Below are 14163 nucleotides of genomic sequence, written 5' to 3'. Positions count from 1 at the left end.
CGCGGGGACGCTAGTGCTAGTCGGACCCCCGTCCCCAACCACAGACGTCACTTTGCAACTAGATCTACAGGTACAGCCATACATCGACCAAGAACATCGACCAAGAACATCGACACAAGGAAGCGTTCCGGACTTTGGTGCGAGCATGTCATCACGAGAAGATACTCCCTCGAAGGTCGATGCGGCTGAACTAGCGACTCCTGAGATCTTCCCACCAGACGAAGAGAAGAGATTATTGGACGAGGCGACTGCAGAGAAAGCTTCAGCGAACAAGACATTCGCATCAGGAGAATACAGCGGCGCGATACAGGGCTATGAGAAAGCACTTGCAGTTTGTCCGAATTACCTCGAATACGATGTCGCCGTCCTGCGTTCCAACATAGCAGCGTGCCACTTGAAGTTGGAAGAATGGAAGCAGGCTGTAGAATCCGCCACAAAAGCCTTGGAAGCGCTGGACCGGATAGATCCTCCCCCAGCACCAAAGGACACAACCCAGGAGGGCGAAAGCAAAGCAACAGGCGGCGGCGCCATCAACGAAATCGATGACACTACCGAAATCTACCTTGATGCTCTCACGCGCACCGGTCATACCATAAACGACGTTCACAAGCTTCGCACCAAGGCGCTGCTCCGCCGCGCAAAGGCACGCCACGAGGTCGGTGGCTGGGCCTCTCTTCAGGGCTCGCTGGAAGACTACCAAGCCCTCAGGAAACCGCCTCATCAGCTATCAAGCCTTGACCAGAAAGCGGTGCAGGCTGCATTGAGAACGTTACCCGGACAGTTGGAGGAGGCGAAGAACAAGGAAATGGCGGATATGATGGGTAAGCTAAAACAGCTGGGAAACGGTATACTGAAACCGTTTGGGTTGAGCACGGACAACTTTCAGTTCACAAAGGACGAGAAGAGCGGCGGATACAGCATGAACTTCAATCAGAGCGGTAAATAATGTGTCGTGATTGAAATGCAACCAAAACATGTGGAAATGATACTCGTACAGCTAGGTTCTCCACCTGTATTTTTAGTATGACACAAAAGTCTAGCATAAAGATGATGTGATAGCGCCCGGCTTACCGGGAGGGACACGAGGTGATAACGATGTATTATAGGCATGCGCGGCCTTGATGGGTGATATTATGTCAGAATGACATGCCAGAGGAGAGACAGTGCGGCAGCAATTGCCAATGAAAAAAATCTCTCAAACGTTAAATTACCTTATAGAGTTTGTATTTCACATTGGTCCTAACCTTGGTAAGAATAAGCTCGCTGAATGGCTAAGTAATATATCCGGTACTATGCCGCGGGCTTAACTGCATTTTGCCCTAATAATCAGCAAAGAATGGGCCTAGTTATCTCTAATTCTTACTATATCCTAGGGTAAGTGTTGTAAAAAGTGGGCTATATTGTCGTGGAGCGTTATTCACCTCCAGCTGCACGGGTGCTCGGTGGCTATACAGGCTCTATTACTAGTAGTCTGATAGTCATTCTGACTATACACCTAGTACATAAATAGCGTATTTGGATAGGTAGGTGGGAGTGTAGCAGTATATTTGGTTCTGTTTTTTGTGTGTTGTATGTCCTCTCCGTCCCCCTTTCCTCTGCTTCCTGGTTTCATGCCAGGCCCTTGGCACTATCTGACTCCTATTTGGGCTGCTAGGGGTATATCCCCTAGTTGCTCCACCAAAATACCGGCCTTAGCAGTAGTAGGGGTAGCGTAGTATATAAGTCTCTGCCTTAGAATCTCTTTTTCTATAAGATCTCTTTTAATACTAATTCTTTTAGGATAATTTGTGTCTTCTTTTATAGCTATAGTATAGGCCTATAACTTACGAATATAATACATTAGGCTAGCAATAATAGGTGGCAAGTAATTCCTCTTTAGGCTAGAAGGTAGAGACCTAAGTCTTAGCAAGGTAGGTAGGCTAATATCTTCTTATCTATTATAGTTTGACTAATACAACGTATTAATAGGTTATAGGTCTATATAAGGGCTATAAAATAAGGTACTAACTATCTAATAAGAACTAGTATTAAAAAAACATATTATCAAAAAAGAAATCTTAAGATAGAGACCTATTTACTATACTACCTCTACTACTGTTAGAACTACTAAAGGACTTAGGCACGGAACAGTACGATAAGAGCTTAATGGTAGCAGTAGGTAGTAGTATATTCCAAGACGAATCCTTAGCCTCTAGAACTTTGTAGGCTTAGGGATTATATACTACAAGCTAGCTAGGGGCTCCTAACTAAGCCCTCTCATGTCGCTAGGAACGTGGTTCCTAGCAACTACTACTAAGGCTTATATAGCCTACTTTTTATAATACTTATCTTAGGATATAGTACTTCTTAGCATTACTACATAGAGCGCGGAATTAAGTAAAAGAAGGCTTCATCGGGGCTAGATTAGCGCTTTGCGTTGTTATAGAACCTATTCGCCTCTTACTGTTGATCGGCAGGGTAGGATATAATCAAGCTCTCAATGTGTATATATACGTCCGTACTATACAAGATTTCACGAACACAATACTGTACACAGAATTTCCCTCCCTCTAGAGGATAAATATTTTCACTGAAATCCATATTCTTTGTCCTATCGCCCCCTTTCTCTGCCCAGCAAGCTCCAATTAAAACATCACTATGAAATTTTTCATTGTAGCAATGCTCTCAGTCCTAACCCTGGCTGCAGATCTGGGGTCTGAGCTGGAAGCTTCAGATGTTAAACAACCTGGATGTCGCAGTGCAATTGGTGGATGTAAAGGGGTAAGAACAGAGTCCTATATCATTAGCTATTGCCTAATACACATAGTTTTGTGCACCAACCGGCGAATGTATGGTTGAAGGTAAATTCCATGGGGAACCTCAAAATTATTTTTTCCCGTGTGGAGAGGGTCAAGTAAGTAGTAGCTTAATCTTTAAAGAGAGTTAGATCTAACTAAATTATAGTGTGTGAGTATAGGCGATGCTTGTCAAGCCTTTAGTGATGCTCCTACTAAGTGCACCTTCCATCATTCACCACCTAATTAAAAGAAATCAAACAAGAACCTCAGGAACAGAATGAAGACCAAACTGTATTAGGGTTAGCGTGTGTTCGATTTCTTTCAAGGAGGTGGTGCAGTAGTTGTCATAACAGCTACTAAGAATCTTAGACCTACCATGTATATACAACTGCATTGCGTTAACACGTCGAAACCACTTGTAAATCAAACAATACCTACCCTATATTCGCGTGAAAGATCAATGAGCAGTCAATCTCCTATTTATTTCCTAAGATGATTTTTCACTGCCATGAATACCATAGGTTCAGTTGGACGGCGAATACTACCATTCTATATGGCAGTCCTGTACAAACGATCCCCACAAGCTCCATCTGGAAAACTGTTTTGGCTCAAGGCTTGATATGAATCTAGCGAGAGACTTCAAAATCGACGGATTGCGTCCAGTTGTCAAAGCCATACAAGATGACCGATTTATCCTGCGCGATGCAAACGAACAGTACTATCTCTGGGATGCATAGAACAGCAAGCTGTCGAGGTTCCAGGATATCATGATGTAGGCTGAAATAGATATCCACGCCATTTACAATGAAAGACCGGTCGACTAAGTTTGACCCTGCAGAACATAGCGGTTTCGGGCTATTGGATATGCGCGATGCGGTGAGGTTACCCCTGCCGACAAATGTAGTATAAGTCTTTCCTAAACGAACCAATGATGAATGATGGCTCCCGACCCGCACAACTTTTTTCTCGCTTTTCCCAATTCGCGGCTGGCGGGACTCGTGACTCTTCTCTACATTTGGGTGAGAGGGGAACTCGGCAAAAAAAAACTATCAGAAAAAAGCAAGAAAAAGACGAACCGGAAGACTGGCCACTGGTCATGCCGATACCTGATTGAGCATTACCCCCTTGACGTATCACTGTAGATGGTGTACTAGATATTATACATCCCAGCAGCCTCAAAGTCACCCCTCCGATCCAAAACGCCAATCATGCCTCAGTATCTGGTCAGGCTTGCGCAAGCTCACGAGAGTTTCCGCAAAGTTGAGTTGCAGGCCTTGGCAGATGTTGCGGGCGTAAAACTGCAGTTTGTCAAGTATGAGGAAGATGTAAGTGCATGTTTTGTTTCTCCCAACTCACATCAACACTCCTGCACTTCTTGATGTGCAACGCTCATTTCATGGATTTTATGTGTGTGGTTTTTTTTATGAAGTTCAGTACTGCCATAAAAATACGTCCACGTCAAAACAAGCTTCCTAACAAAGCAAGTCAAGTCTCCCTACTGCATCGTCGAACTTCCCTCAGATGCTGCGGCGCGGAAGCTTATTGCTCGTAGCATGCTTTCACAAGGCATATATGAGCTGTGGGGCCAAGGAGAGGAGTACGGCACTCTCCACAAGTCGGTCCGCAGACTAACCGCCTCAAAATGGGCTCAGTACGAAAGTGCATCCTTCCGCTTTACCGTAGAAGGCTACCGCGGAGGCAGATCAAGCGATGAACAGCGCGAGATTATCGACAGCTTCTCTTACTTAGCCTTCAAGGGCCCGCCGCGAATGCGCGATCCTGACGTGGCCTTCCGCGTGTTTGAAGACTACGAGCTCGACGCCAAACAGCCAAAATACCTGTACTTTGGTCGCTTTATCGCCGACTCGTGTCGCAATGAGGCCAAGAAGAAGTTTGACCTCAAGAAGAGACATTACATTAGCACAACATCCATGGACGCAGAGCTTACGCTAGTCACAGCCAACATTGCACATGTGGCGCCAGGCAAGCTATTCTACGATCCGTTCATGGGCACAGGCGGATTTCCGATCGCGTGTGCTAATTTTGGAGCCGTGGTGTTTGGAAGCGATATTGACGGCCGCACCATTCGGGGTACGGGCGGAAGTGCCAGAAGAGGGCAGACGGGTAAATACGACGTAGTCGGCAACTTTAAGCAATACGGCTTCGAACCAAGATATCTGGGCGCCTTAATTTCCGACCTCACCAATACGCCACTGAGGATGCTGCCGACTAGTAATCAGCAAGGCAAAGGCTACCTAGACGGCATCGTTTGTGATCCGCCGTACGGCATCCGCGAAGGCCTCAAGGTCCTTGGGTCACGACAAGAGCTTTTGGAAAACGAGCGGAAATCACATCAAGATCAGTTCAAAGAACCGGGATATATTCCACCAAAGCGGCCGTATTCTTTTACTGCGCTGCTCGACGACATACTTGCCTTTGCTGTTGCTACACTGGTCGAAGACGGGCGCATCAGCATGTGGATGCCCACTGCCAATGACGAAGACGTTGAGCTCATCATACCCTCGCATCCAGGGCTCGAGCTGACGTCTGTATGCGTGCAAGCCTTCAACAAATGGTCGCGCCGACTCTTGACGTACCGGCGTCGGCGCGAGTCAGAGATACCCGAGGGCGCCTTGGAGACTGTCAAGAGAGAATATGAAAAGGGCACAAGAGCTAGTGAGTTGAATGATTTCCGCCGAAAGTATTTCCAGGGCTTCAAAGAGTTTGAGAGCATGAAGAAGGAGTTTGTGAGGATGAAGATGGAGCCCAGGGTCGAGGCGGAGACGGCCGATGCGAAGATTGGGGAACATGTCAGTGGTACCTGAGCAGTGTTCAAGCATTGTTCACAGAGTCTTACGGCTGAGGTAGAGGCGTGCATGTTGGGGTAATAAGTTCTCCTGAATAACGCCAGTTTCTCCACAAGCAGCGACCAGGACGCCCGTGCTGATACCGATTGGTGGAAACGCTTTGGTCGTCTTACTCTCCAGTGCAATATTCCTCGCGATAAGCTTTTTGGCAGGAAATAAGGAACGGTGACAGGTCATCCAACGTCGTTTTTAAAGTTGGTCTATTTTTGGAAATCTGACCTGCCCAGTATAAAGTCCTGAGGCATCTCGGTGGTTAATAATGGACCACTTTGATAGCAACCGAGACTTGTCAGCATCCTGCTTCACACCACAAATCATTCAATATGTATCTCAACTCAGCTTTCTCATACCTGGCACTTTTTGCCTCCCTTTCCACGGCCACTCCTGTTCCAGACCCCGACCGTAGGCCGTCGTATTTTGTTCTGGCCGGCGACGGGACAACGGCGCCGCAATCCAAGTTTTCAGGTGGCTGGGGTGATGGCTTTCTCAACACATGTCTGGTTCAAGGAGCCACAGGAAGGAACTTTGGGGTGAACGCTGCGACGACAGTTTCATATCGCGCAGACGGCCACTGGGCGAAGGTTCTTGCGGCCGCAAAGGCAGCGGGGGCAAATGGGGCCTACATTCCGTACGTGACGATCCAGTTTGGGCATGGCGACCAGAGGCCCGAGAACAAAATCTCCATGGCGCAGTTTACGCGCAACCTCGTTCAGTTCGTAAAGGAAGTCAAGGCCATCCCCGCCACACCCATCCTGGTCACGCCGCTTAGCAAGCGCGACTTTGATTCCTCGGGCCATGTCATTGAGAGTCTCGCCGATGTGACGGCGGCAACGAAGAAGGCGGCTGAGCTCAGCCATGCGATTCTCATTGACCTCAATGCTGCGAGCACCAAGTACCTGAATGCCATTGGGCCGAAGAATGCGCACACATACAACTTGCACCTATCGGACAACACCCACCTCAGCAAGGGGGGAAGCATCGTATTTGGAAACATGATGGGACTGCACATTGACTGGGCGATTGCGAGGTTGGTGAGTTATGTCAGGCCGGTGAAGGAGATTTCGCAGGCGCTGCAGCATAACGAATTTGTACCGATGCAGTAATGGGCGGCTTGTATCGTGATTGGTTGCTAGGTAGCGGAATGTCGAAACCATATACTGTTGTACTTGTAGCGAGCCTTGGCTGTGCACATGTTGGCATGTTGTGTTGATGCAGGAGATGAGCAGTGCTATGGACATGGTGGTAAGTAGTTACTTACTTTGGGCTAAGTCAGCACAGACTTGGACATGGCAACATTTTGAGAAAGTATGCAATCATCCACCAACGTGCGCTCATTCTCTCCGCCCACCCACCAGCCATGCAATGTTGGCCACGGCGCATGCCCGAAGCCCAGAGACTATAGGCGTATAGTCTGAACAATTCACCTCGTGTGCACGACTGCCTGGGCTGGACAGGGCCCGAGTACGCCATGTCGCTGCTCCGGCCGACATGCGCTTCACTTGCACGGCGGCTCTGCACCGCCCAAGCACCCATTGAACACTCGTCCACATCCCCGCTACTGGCCCTCATCCAGCGCCATCGAACATCACGGCCGCAATGTCGCTTCTTTGCTTGCACGCCCCGCTATCGAGCCAGAGTCATAGACACACCGCGAAACCCCACCGTCCCGCAGTCCCGCAAGCGCACCGTACGAATAGGCCCGCTGCCCGACGGGCCAGTCGGTGACGCAACAATACAGCGCATCTTTGGCTGGAAGCTGTCGCCACAGGACGGCAACAATGTCTTGCGCATCCTGCACCACCGGCGGACAGTCGGCTCTCTAGCCGACTATGGCGTGGACAACCTAGGCAAGCAGTACACGCACGTGAGCCGGGAAACCGCACTCAAGGGGCTCGAATGGCTGCGGACAGAGTACCCGATAGACGAGGCGCGCGCAGCAGAAGAATGGGCCGAGAAGGAGGCCAACCGCATCGCCTACGAGCTATGGCTAGCAGACCCGGAGACCGAGTCCAAGTACAAGGACCCCGCCCGCGCCTTTCGGGAGAAGATGGAACAGGAAGAGCAGGAGCGGCTGCGCCAGGAAGGAGAGGACCAGAAGATTGGCATTCTGCATGCGGGCAAGAGTCAGTTTGAGCTCAACATTGAAGAGAAGAGGAGAGCGCGGTTGGAGGAAATCACAAGAATAGCAGAGGAGAAGGAGCAAAAAGAGCGCGAGATGGAGGAGAAGCTCGCCAGCGGAGAGTGGGTGCGTACGCCAACGGGCACGCAGCTCATGAAGCCTGGTCAGACAACGTACATTGATGTCTTTGGCCGTGAACAAGTCAGCCGAAGGAAAGAAGAGATGGAAAAGTACAACAAGGCCGCCCAGGTGACAGATGCGAAGACCCCGGAAGAACTACTGGCTCAGACTACTCTCGTATGTGCCCCCTTGGCCCATTCCACTTCCATACGCCTGCTAACCAGATTCCAGGCACAGCGTCTCTCCCCCATGACGGCCTTTGTCCTCGTCACCGTCATCCTCTCCTGGGCTTTCGCATACTACTACCTGCCGCCGTCGCCCGAGTACCGCCTCTTTCCAGACCTGTCTCCCATAACTGCCACCATAGGCGCTCTGGTCGTGACAAACTGCGTCGTGGCAATTGCATGGCGAATCATGCCCCTCTGGCCCTTGATGACGCGCTACTTCATGCACGTGCCCGGCTACCCACGCGCGGTGCAGAGCGTCTTGAACATCTTCAGCCATATCCAATACGAGCACCTGATCGCAAACATGATGATGCTGTGTCTCGTCGGCCCCGCGTGCTGCGACCTGGTCGGGCGCGGCATCTTCATGGGCACGTACGTCAGTGCCGGAGCCGTTGGCACACTCGCCTCGCTCTACTGGGCGAATCTCGGTCGCGGAAACATCACGGCGCATTCTGTGGGCGCCTCCGCCGCCATCTGGGGCATCTCGGCCCTCTACTGCCTTCTCACCGACCAGGAAACCATCAAGATCCCGCTGCTGCGAGACTCGGAAGTGGCGTTTTGGCCAAAGATGCTGTTTGCCGCCTTTGTCGTGCTCGAAATACACTCGGCCCTGAGGAAGCGCTCCAGCATGGATCATGCAAGCCATTTTGGCGGCATGTTCGTGGGCATGGGCACCGCCGGATACTTGAGGGCTACGGGCTGGCACGACAGAAAGCTGAGTGTGGATGTGGAGAGGGCGGACAACCCAGACAAGACAGTGGTTGTGGGTGCCATGGCCAAGGAGGGGATTAAAGAGATCAAGAATAGTCTTGTTGGAGGCTCAAAGTAACCAAGTAACACATGGCTCTGGCTCTTGCATACGCGAGTTCGATGAGACTACAAGAGTTTCAATTGCTCCTCTGACTACTCATTGTATTATATCTTGATTGTACAACTCCCCATGATCTACGACTTGCGTTGGCTTCATCAACTACACTCTTAGCAACTATGAAGAAGAAGAAGAAGAAGGAGGAGGAAACTTGAGTAAAACACCCACGTTCATGCCTATAACCAGCCGAACCAAGTCCCAATCCCCATTTTCCCCTACACAATCCATAACCACTATGCCCGTGCTGCCATCGCCACTCTTTGCCTTTCTCACCTCCACACCCCCACTATTACTCTGACTACGACTCTCCGTATTCCCGCCCGCAGGCTCCCTCGTGGACCCCGTGACGCCCTCATCCTGCAAATGATGGCCGCCACACAGCCACATTTCCATGCCCTGATGAACGACTTTGGCAATGGCACTGGGCCAGCACGCCTTTTTCCAGAAATTGCTGGCGCTCAGGAAGTTGAGGTACAGCGGGCCCGGGGGCACGGGGTTAGCGATATCCGTGGTGATGCCTGGAATGGGGTGCATGGCGGCGGCTGAGCGGACGAGATGGTCGTTGCAGTGCTGCAGCTTGGAGGGGATGAGCGAGGGAACGAGGACTTCGCAGAAGTCTTGGAGGCAGAAGGTGGGGGTTATGCATTGTGATGATGATGATGATGATGACGAGGGAAACACGGCGTGAGTTGCGTTGTGAGGCCATGCTGTAGCGTCTAGACCTGCGTTTTGCACGTCTGGAGAATCAGATGTCGATGTCGATGTCGAAGATTCCACGGTATACCGCCGTACGAGGACGAGTTTGCCACGCACACTCCCGAGATAAGGAATCTTGTTTTGCGTGTACCACGCAGCAGGATTACGAGCGATGTAGTGTTTTTGGAGGATGCGGGCGAGATGGTCGTCTGTAGCGCTGCCGATGCCTTCTCTTTTGAGGCTGAGGAGGATGGTTTCACGGGGGTTGGCGGCGAGGAACGTGTAGCATGTTTGGAGGACGGGGTCGAAGTACTTGGGGCCTGTCAGACTGACGGGGAAGGCGCCGTGGACGAGGTATAGCTCTTTCTTGGACACGTCGGTGGCGTGGACGGGTTGCACCCGTATGTCGAGGAAGCGGATTCCGTTGTCCAGTTGGGTTTGGATGTCGTGGACTTGGCAGCGGACAGAGGGCAGGGCACAGTAGTGTGTATGTGCGTTGTGTGCTCCGGGGATGCTGATTGCTGATACAGGGAGGTTGTCTGGAAGTGTGGCCATCCATGATGAATACCTGGGGACGTGGTTGCTATGGATTGCTAGGTGGGGGGTGGGCTTAGAAGGGTGGAAGATGGCCTTGTAGGTTGTCGATGGACTTGCCGAGAGTGCAGTAAAGGTCTGTGTTGACTTTTGCGTGTACGAAGGGTTTGTGTCGACGCGGTGTCGTTCATTGTTGGCTGTTTGAATTGTGATGCGGAGTGTTGGAGATGACAGAGTGGCTGTACTACTCGGCTGAGCTAGACTTGGAAAACTGAGCGTATAGGATTCGAAAGGCTGTAGTATTACTTCCAAGTCCTGGCAATTGAAGCTCTGCGCATGCCCACTGAGCTCTGGTGCTGTAGGTGTCGCGTGCGTAGTAGTTTTTGAGCTGAAAAAGTATCCATTCGCCTTGGATTGTAATGTGTTTGGATCTTCAAATCGCTCGACACGAAGCAATGAGATGGCGGTCGAAGTCAGGTTCCGCACTGTAAGCGGGGAAGACATCTCATAAACCCCAGCTCCTCCAGCCTCTGGTGTACTTGGGGATCCCTATGTTTGGAAGCAACTTCACAGCCAACTTTTGAGTTGTCTCAGGGCACGAGTATTGTCCCTCTGCCGTGGAACAATGGATAAGACGACCCGCGGCTTGCTGATGATTACAACCAGCTATCAGCAGCAACTTATTGCAAGCGAAAATGGAGGCCACATCTAGACAGGATGATAGGGAACTAGCCAGCTTGATAGGCGCTGGTGGACCAAGCGCCAAGGCGGCGCCAGTCTCGGAAGGCGCGTCCAGGACGCGCACCTCGCTGTCGTAAACAATATGGACACACGATTCAATCTAGTCAAAGCGAGAGAATAGACATGCTAAGAAATCACAGGGTGTCGTCATCATACCACATGGCTAGGTGTTTTTTATTTGAGCGCGTAAAAATATCAATCGAGGCAAGAGTTCTAGACTATCTCCTAAACATAACCCTGCACGTGTAGGGGGACCTCAAGACGCCGTATCTGTCTCCATCAGGGGTCCGCGTGGGTATCATGCAGTAAAAAAAAGTAGAATATGCATGGCCAACAAGGAAAAAAAGGTACTGGTACAGCTGACATTCGTCTGCGCGTAAAAAGCAAACGCCTACATGCTGTCATGGTACACGCAAATGCGAGTGAGAAAAGAAGCGGTACCACCAACACCGAAAAATGCAATACAGGCTAACAGAGAAGGTGGTTCATGTTCTTGGGAACGGCACCTGTAGGACTCTCGATTACGTGCCGCTGTGCGCTGCCGGAGGATGAAGGACGAGATTCACTTGTACATGTGGCGTGCGCAAATGCCATCTCTTCCTCAATCTGAGCATTGGGCGTACGGTCTTTGGTGGGTGTGAAACTCTCGACAGGTGGCCGTGTTGGCGACGAGTTGTTGCGGCCGTCAACATTCGACAGCGGCTGCAAGTAGTTGTAGTCGGGCTTTATTTTTGTAAGCTTTTTCGCCTTCCTGGGCGTAGTGGGATTCCGGCCCTTCCCAACAACAACAGTCGTGTCATTAATATTTTCTTTTGGCCTCAACTGCGGGTTGAACTTGGATTGGGGTACTGTAAGAGCAGGGTCAGACGCCTTGTTCAAATTTTTTGCCGCAGTCTTTGCCGCGCCTTTGGTAGCTTTGAAGACATTGTTGATAGCGGGAGCCTCTTTCTTTGGCTCCTTCTTTGCCTTGGTCTTACTCGCCGTCGCCGTCACCTTCTTTGGCTGCGCTCTGGGCTTCTTGGTAGGTGCTTTCCCTGTGACCTTGCCAAACAGATCTAGCTGGGCATTCTGAATGTCTGCCTTTCTCTTTGTGCCCTTCTTTGAAGGCGTTTCGGGTTCCTCGTCGAATGCTCGAGGAAGGATACGTGGACTTTGGCCAGGTGTCAGCTGACCGGCATTGCAAAGCACTCCCGGCTTGCGAGGGGTACCAATAATAACCTCGGCCTTTTGCTTCTCCTTGATCTTGGTAAGATGCTCATCCGTGACCGTCTTGTAGTCCATGGGGTCGTCCCATCGACGCATATTGGCATGGCGAGCCACTTCGTCGCAAGGCCCCTTGACTACCAGATCCCACTTGTCTTCGAGATCCTTGCCGACTGGCTCAGGATCGTTGTTCAGCCACACGGTGACGCCGTCCCTTCGGTCGCGCACAATGTTGCACATCTCGCGAGCTATACGCCGTACACCCGGAACCTTCAACGTGGTGCCAGCGACAATCACGGCGTCTGGTCGCATGCGCATATCATAGGAAGCGCACGAGCCGATAGATTCATCGTCGGGGTTGTACTCGTTGTAGAGGACCATGCGTGGGCGCAGACGGCCGATGCCGTGGCTTCGTTTGTCGGCAACTTGGCGGATCTCGTCGTTCTGCACGCAGCTCGGGCACGGGGGTGGACTAGGCCCGTTGAACTTTTCCGCATCAAAAGGTGTTACCGCGTGACATTTGGAGCACGACATGTAGTCCAGGCCACCGTGTACCTGCACAGTCTTGGGCCAGGGCCCTTTCTTGGGCAGAGGAACCTGGGTGCTCAAAGGCGGCAACGAGGTATCGATGCCATCGACGTTTTGCGTGTACAGTCGCATTAATCGGCCTTCCTGGGCCAAGGTCGCGAGCAGGTGGTGGAAGGCGGTCGGCTGGGCGGACTTGGTATGGTGAGAGAGGGTGCGCACCATGTCGTGAAACGTCGACGTCGACGTGTCGTCTTGGTAAACAGAGGCGTCAAAGAGGTCCTTGCCAGAGGACTTGAGCTTGTGCTCCTTTTTGAGCGTGTTGAACAAGCCCGTGGCGGAGCGGAAGTCGGGAATGCCAGCCGACACGGAGATGCCAGCTCCTGCAATAACGACAATCTTGCGCTTCTTGTGCAGCACCGTCAGCAGGCGCTGCAGCTGGGGCAGATGGTGTGGGGGGACCTCGGGCTGGGACAGGTCGAGGTATTCGGCGGTGCGCTCCTTGGGCTCGAGCGTCTTCCTCCTCTTTGCGGGACGCGGGTTGTCGTCGTTGCTGCTGCAGGGCGGTGAAGGTATGTCTTCAGGAGCGGGCGTGGTCTTGGCAGACGAGCGCCGCGAGGACGAGGGCGACATGTAGACGCGCCCTTGGGCAAACGAGTTCGGCTCTGGGGGCGGCGTGGGCGAGCGAGAGAGCAGCGAGATTTCCGAGTCGGAGATTTCGGTCAAGGGCGAGCTCGGCACGTTATTTAACGCGGTGCACGCCATTGTGAAGGGAGCAGACGCGGCGCGTGTGGTGTGGGGGGTCTGCAGCAATGGGCAGCGACAGGCGGGCGTCGTGCGGAAGGTTCGATGGTGGAGGGCAGCGGGCTCGGCGGCTTCAGGGAGCGGCCGCGTGTGGAGCTACAACGTGTGTTGCAGCGTGCAGAGTCGCGCTGGGGGCGCTCATAGGGATGCAGAGCGGGCGGGCGGGATTATTTTGGCGATGCTTGCGTGCAGGCGCCGAATGGGCAGGGCTGCGTGTGGGCTGGTGGTTGCTGGCACTGGCACTGGCACTGGCAGCGCGGGCTATCGGGGGACGCCCCGTCGACGAAAAGCGTGCGAATGGGGGCAGGTGCGCTAGGGCATTGCGACGAGAGCGGCAGGCGCGAGGGACCGAGGGCAGGGCAGGCGCGTGGGCGGGACAAACGCGTGGGGAGGCGGTTGTGGTGATGGTGCTGGTGATGGCGCTGATGGCGGTGGTGATGGCGGTGGTGATGGTGGTGGTGGTGGTGGGAGAGGTGAAGGGCGGGCGGGCGAGGTGAAGAGGTTTGGCGGAGCATGCGACAACGACGGGTCCAGCGCTCGTTCACCGTGACAACCATGGAGCGCCGCCGGTGCGAACGCCAAGGGGGGAAAGGCAGGCGGCAGGCGCACCTAAACACCCAACCTGTTTACACTAATTCCTTATGTACATACACGCATTTGGCTCAACCTTTGGGCCGAGCCA

General features: G+C 52.3%; 6 protein-coding genes across 6 annotated transcripts; 4 read left to right on the top strand and 2 right to left on the bottom strand.

Annotated features, from left to right (window-relative positions):
- Positions 1-145: 145 nt before the first annotated feature.
- Positions 146-946, top strand: SETTUDRAFT_97937 (uncharacterized protein; the record flags this gene model as incomplete). Its single annotated transcript, XM_008032207.1, has 1 exon — positions 146-946. One exon carries the CDS (start codon positions 146-148, stop codon positions 944-946), a length of 801 nt encoding a protein of 266 aa, XP_008030398.1.
- Positions 947-3985: 3039 nt separating this feature from the next.
- SETTUDRAFT_122238 (uncharacterized protein) lies at positions 3986-5984 on the top strand (the record flags this gene model as incomplete). Its single annotated transcript, XM_008032206.1, has 2 exons — positions 3986-4102; positions 4268-5984. 2 exons carry the CDS (start codon positions 3986-3988, stop codon positions 5600-5602), a joined length of 1452 nt encoding a protein of 483 aa, XP_008030397.1. The 3' UTR covers positions 5603-5984.
- SETTUDRAFT_23321 (carbohydrate esterase family 12 protein) lies at positions 5968-6747 on the top strand (the record flags this gene model as incomplete). The annotated part of the gene is made up of 1 exon (XM_008031856.1): positions 5968-6747. The coding sequence occupies one exon, from the start codon at positions 5968-5970 to the stop codon at positions 6745-6747; it is 780 nt and encodes a 259-aa protein (XP_008030047.1).
- A 252-nt stretch (positions 6748-6999) lies between these two features.
- On the top strand, positions 7000-9249 carry SETTUDRAFT_142012 (uncharacterized protein). The gene is made up of 2 exons (XM_008032205.1): positions 7000-8060; positions 8115-9249. The coding sequence occupies exons 1-2, from the start codon at positions 7113-7115 to the stop codon at positions 8937-8939; spliced, it is 1773 nt and encodes a 590-aa protein (XP_008030396.1). The 5' UTR covers positions 7000-7112; the 3' UTR covers positions 8940-9249.
- Positions 9250-9584: 335 nt separating this feature from the next.
- On the bottom strand, positions 9585-10712 carry SETTUDRAFT_73598 (uncharacterized protein; the record flags this gene model as incomplete). Its single annotated transcript, XM_008031991.1, has 1 exon — positions 9585-10712. A coding segment is annotated over one exon (1128 nt), but the record flags the coding sequence as incomplete, so codon positions are not given.
- Positions 10713-11139: 427 nt separating this feature from the next.
- Positions 11140-13442, bottom strand: SETTUDRAFT_43991 (uncharacterized protein; the record flags this gene model as incomplete). The annotated part of the gene is made up of 1 exon (XM_008031970.1): positions 11140-13442. One exon carries the CDS (start codon positions 13440-13442, stop codon positions 11418-11420), a length of 2025 nt encoding a protein of 674 aa, XP_008030161.1. The 3' UTR covers positions 11140-11417.
- Positions 13443-14163: the final 721 nt, after the last annotated feature.

Source organism: Exserohilum turcica, assembly GCF_000359705.1.
Source record: "Exserohilum turcica Et28A unplaced genomic scaffold SETTUscaffold_7, whole genome shotgun sequence".
Lineage (NCBI taxonomy): Eukaryota > Fungi > Ascomycota > Dothideomycetes > Pleosporales > Pleosporaceae > Exserohilum > Exserohilum turcicum.
The sequence above is the reverse complement of the archived record's forward strand: the minus strand, read 5'-3'. Positions and strand labels throughout refer to the sequence as shown.

Coding starts and splice junctions, on each gene's coding strand:
- SETTUDRAFT_142012 (XM_008032205.1), top strand. CDS start 7,113: ATGTCGCTGCTCCGGCCGACATGCGCTTCACTTGCACGGCGGCTCTGC. Junction 8,061..8,114: donor TACTGGCTCAGACTACTCTC/GTATGTGCCCCC, acceptor ACCAGATTCCAG/GCACAGCGTCTCTCCCCCAT.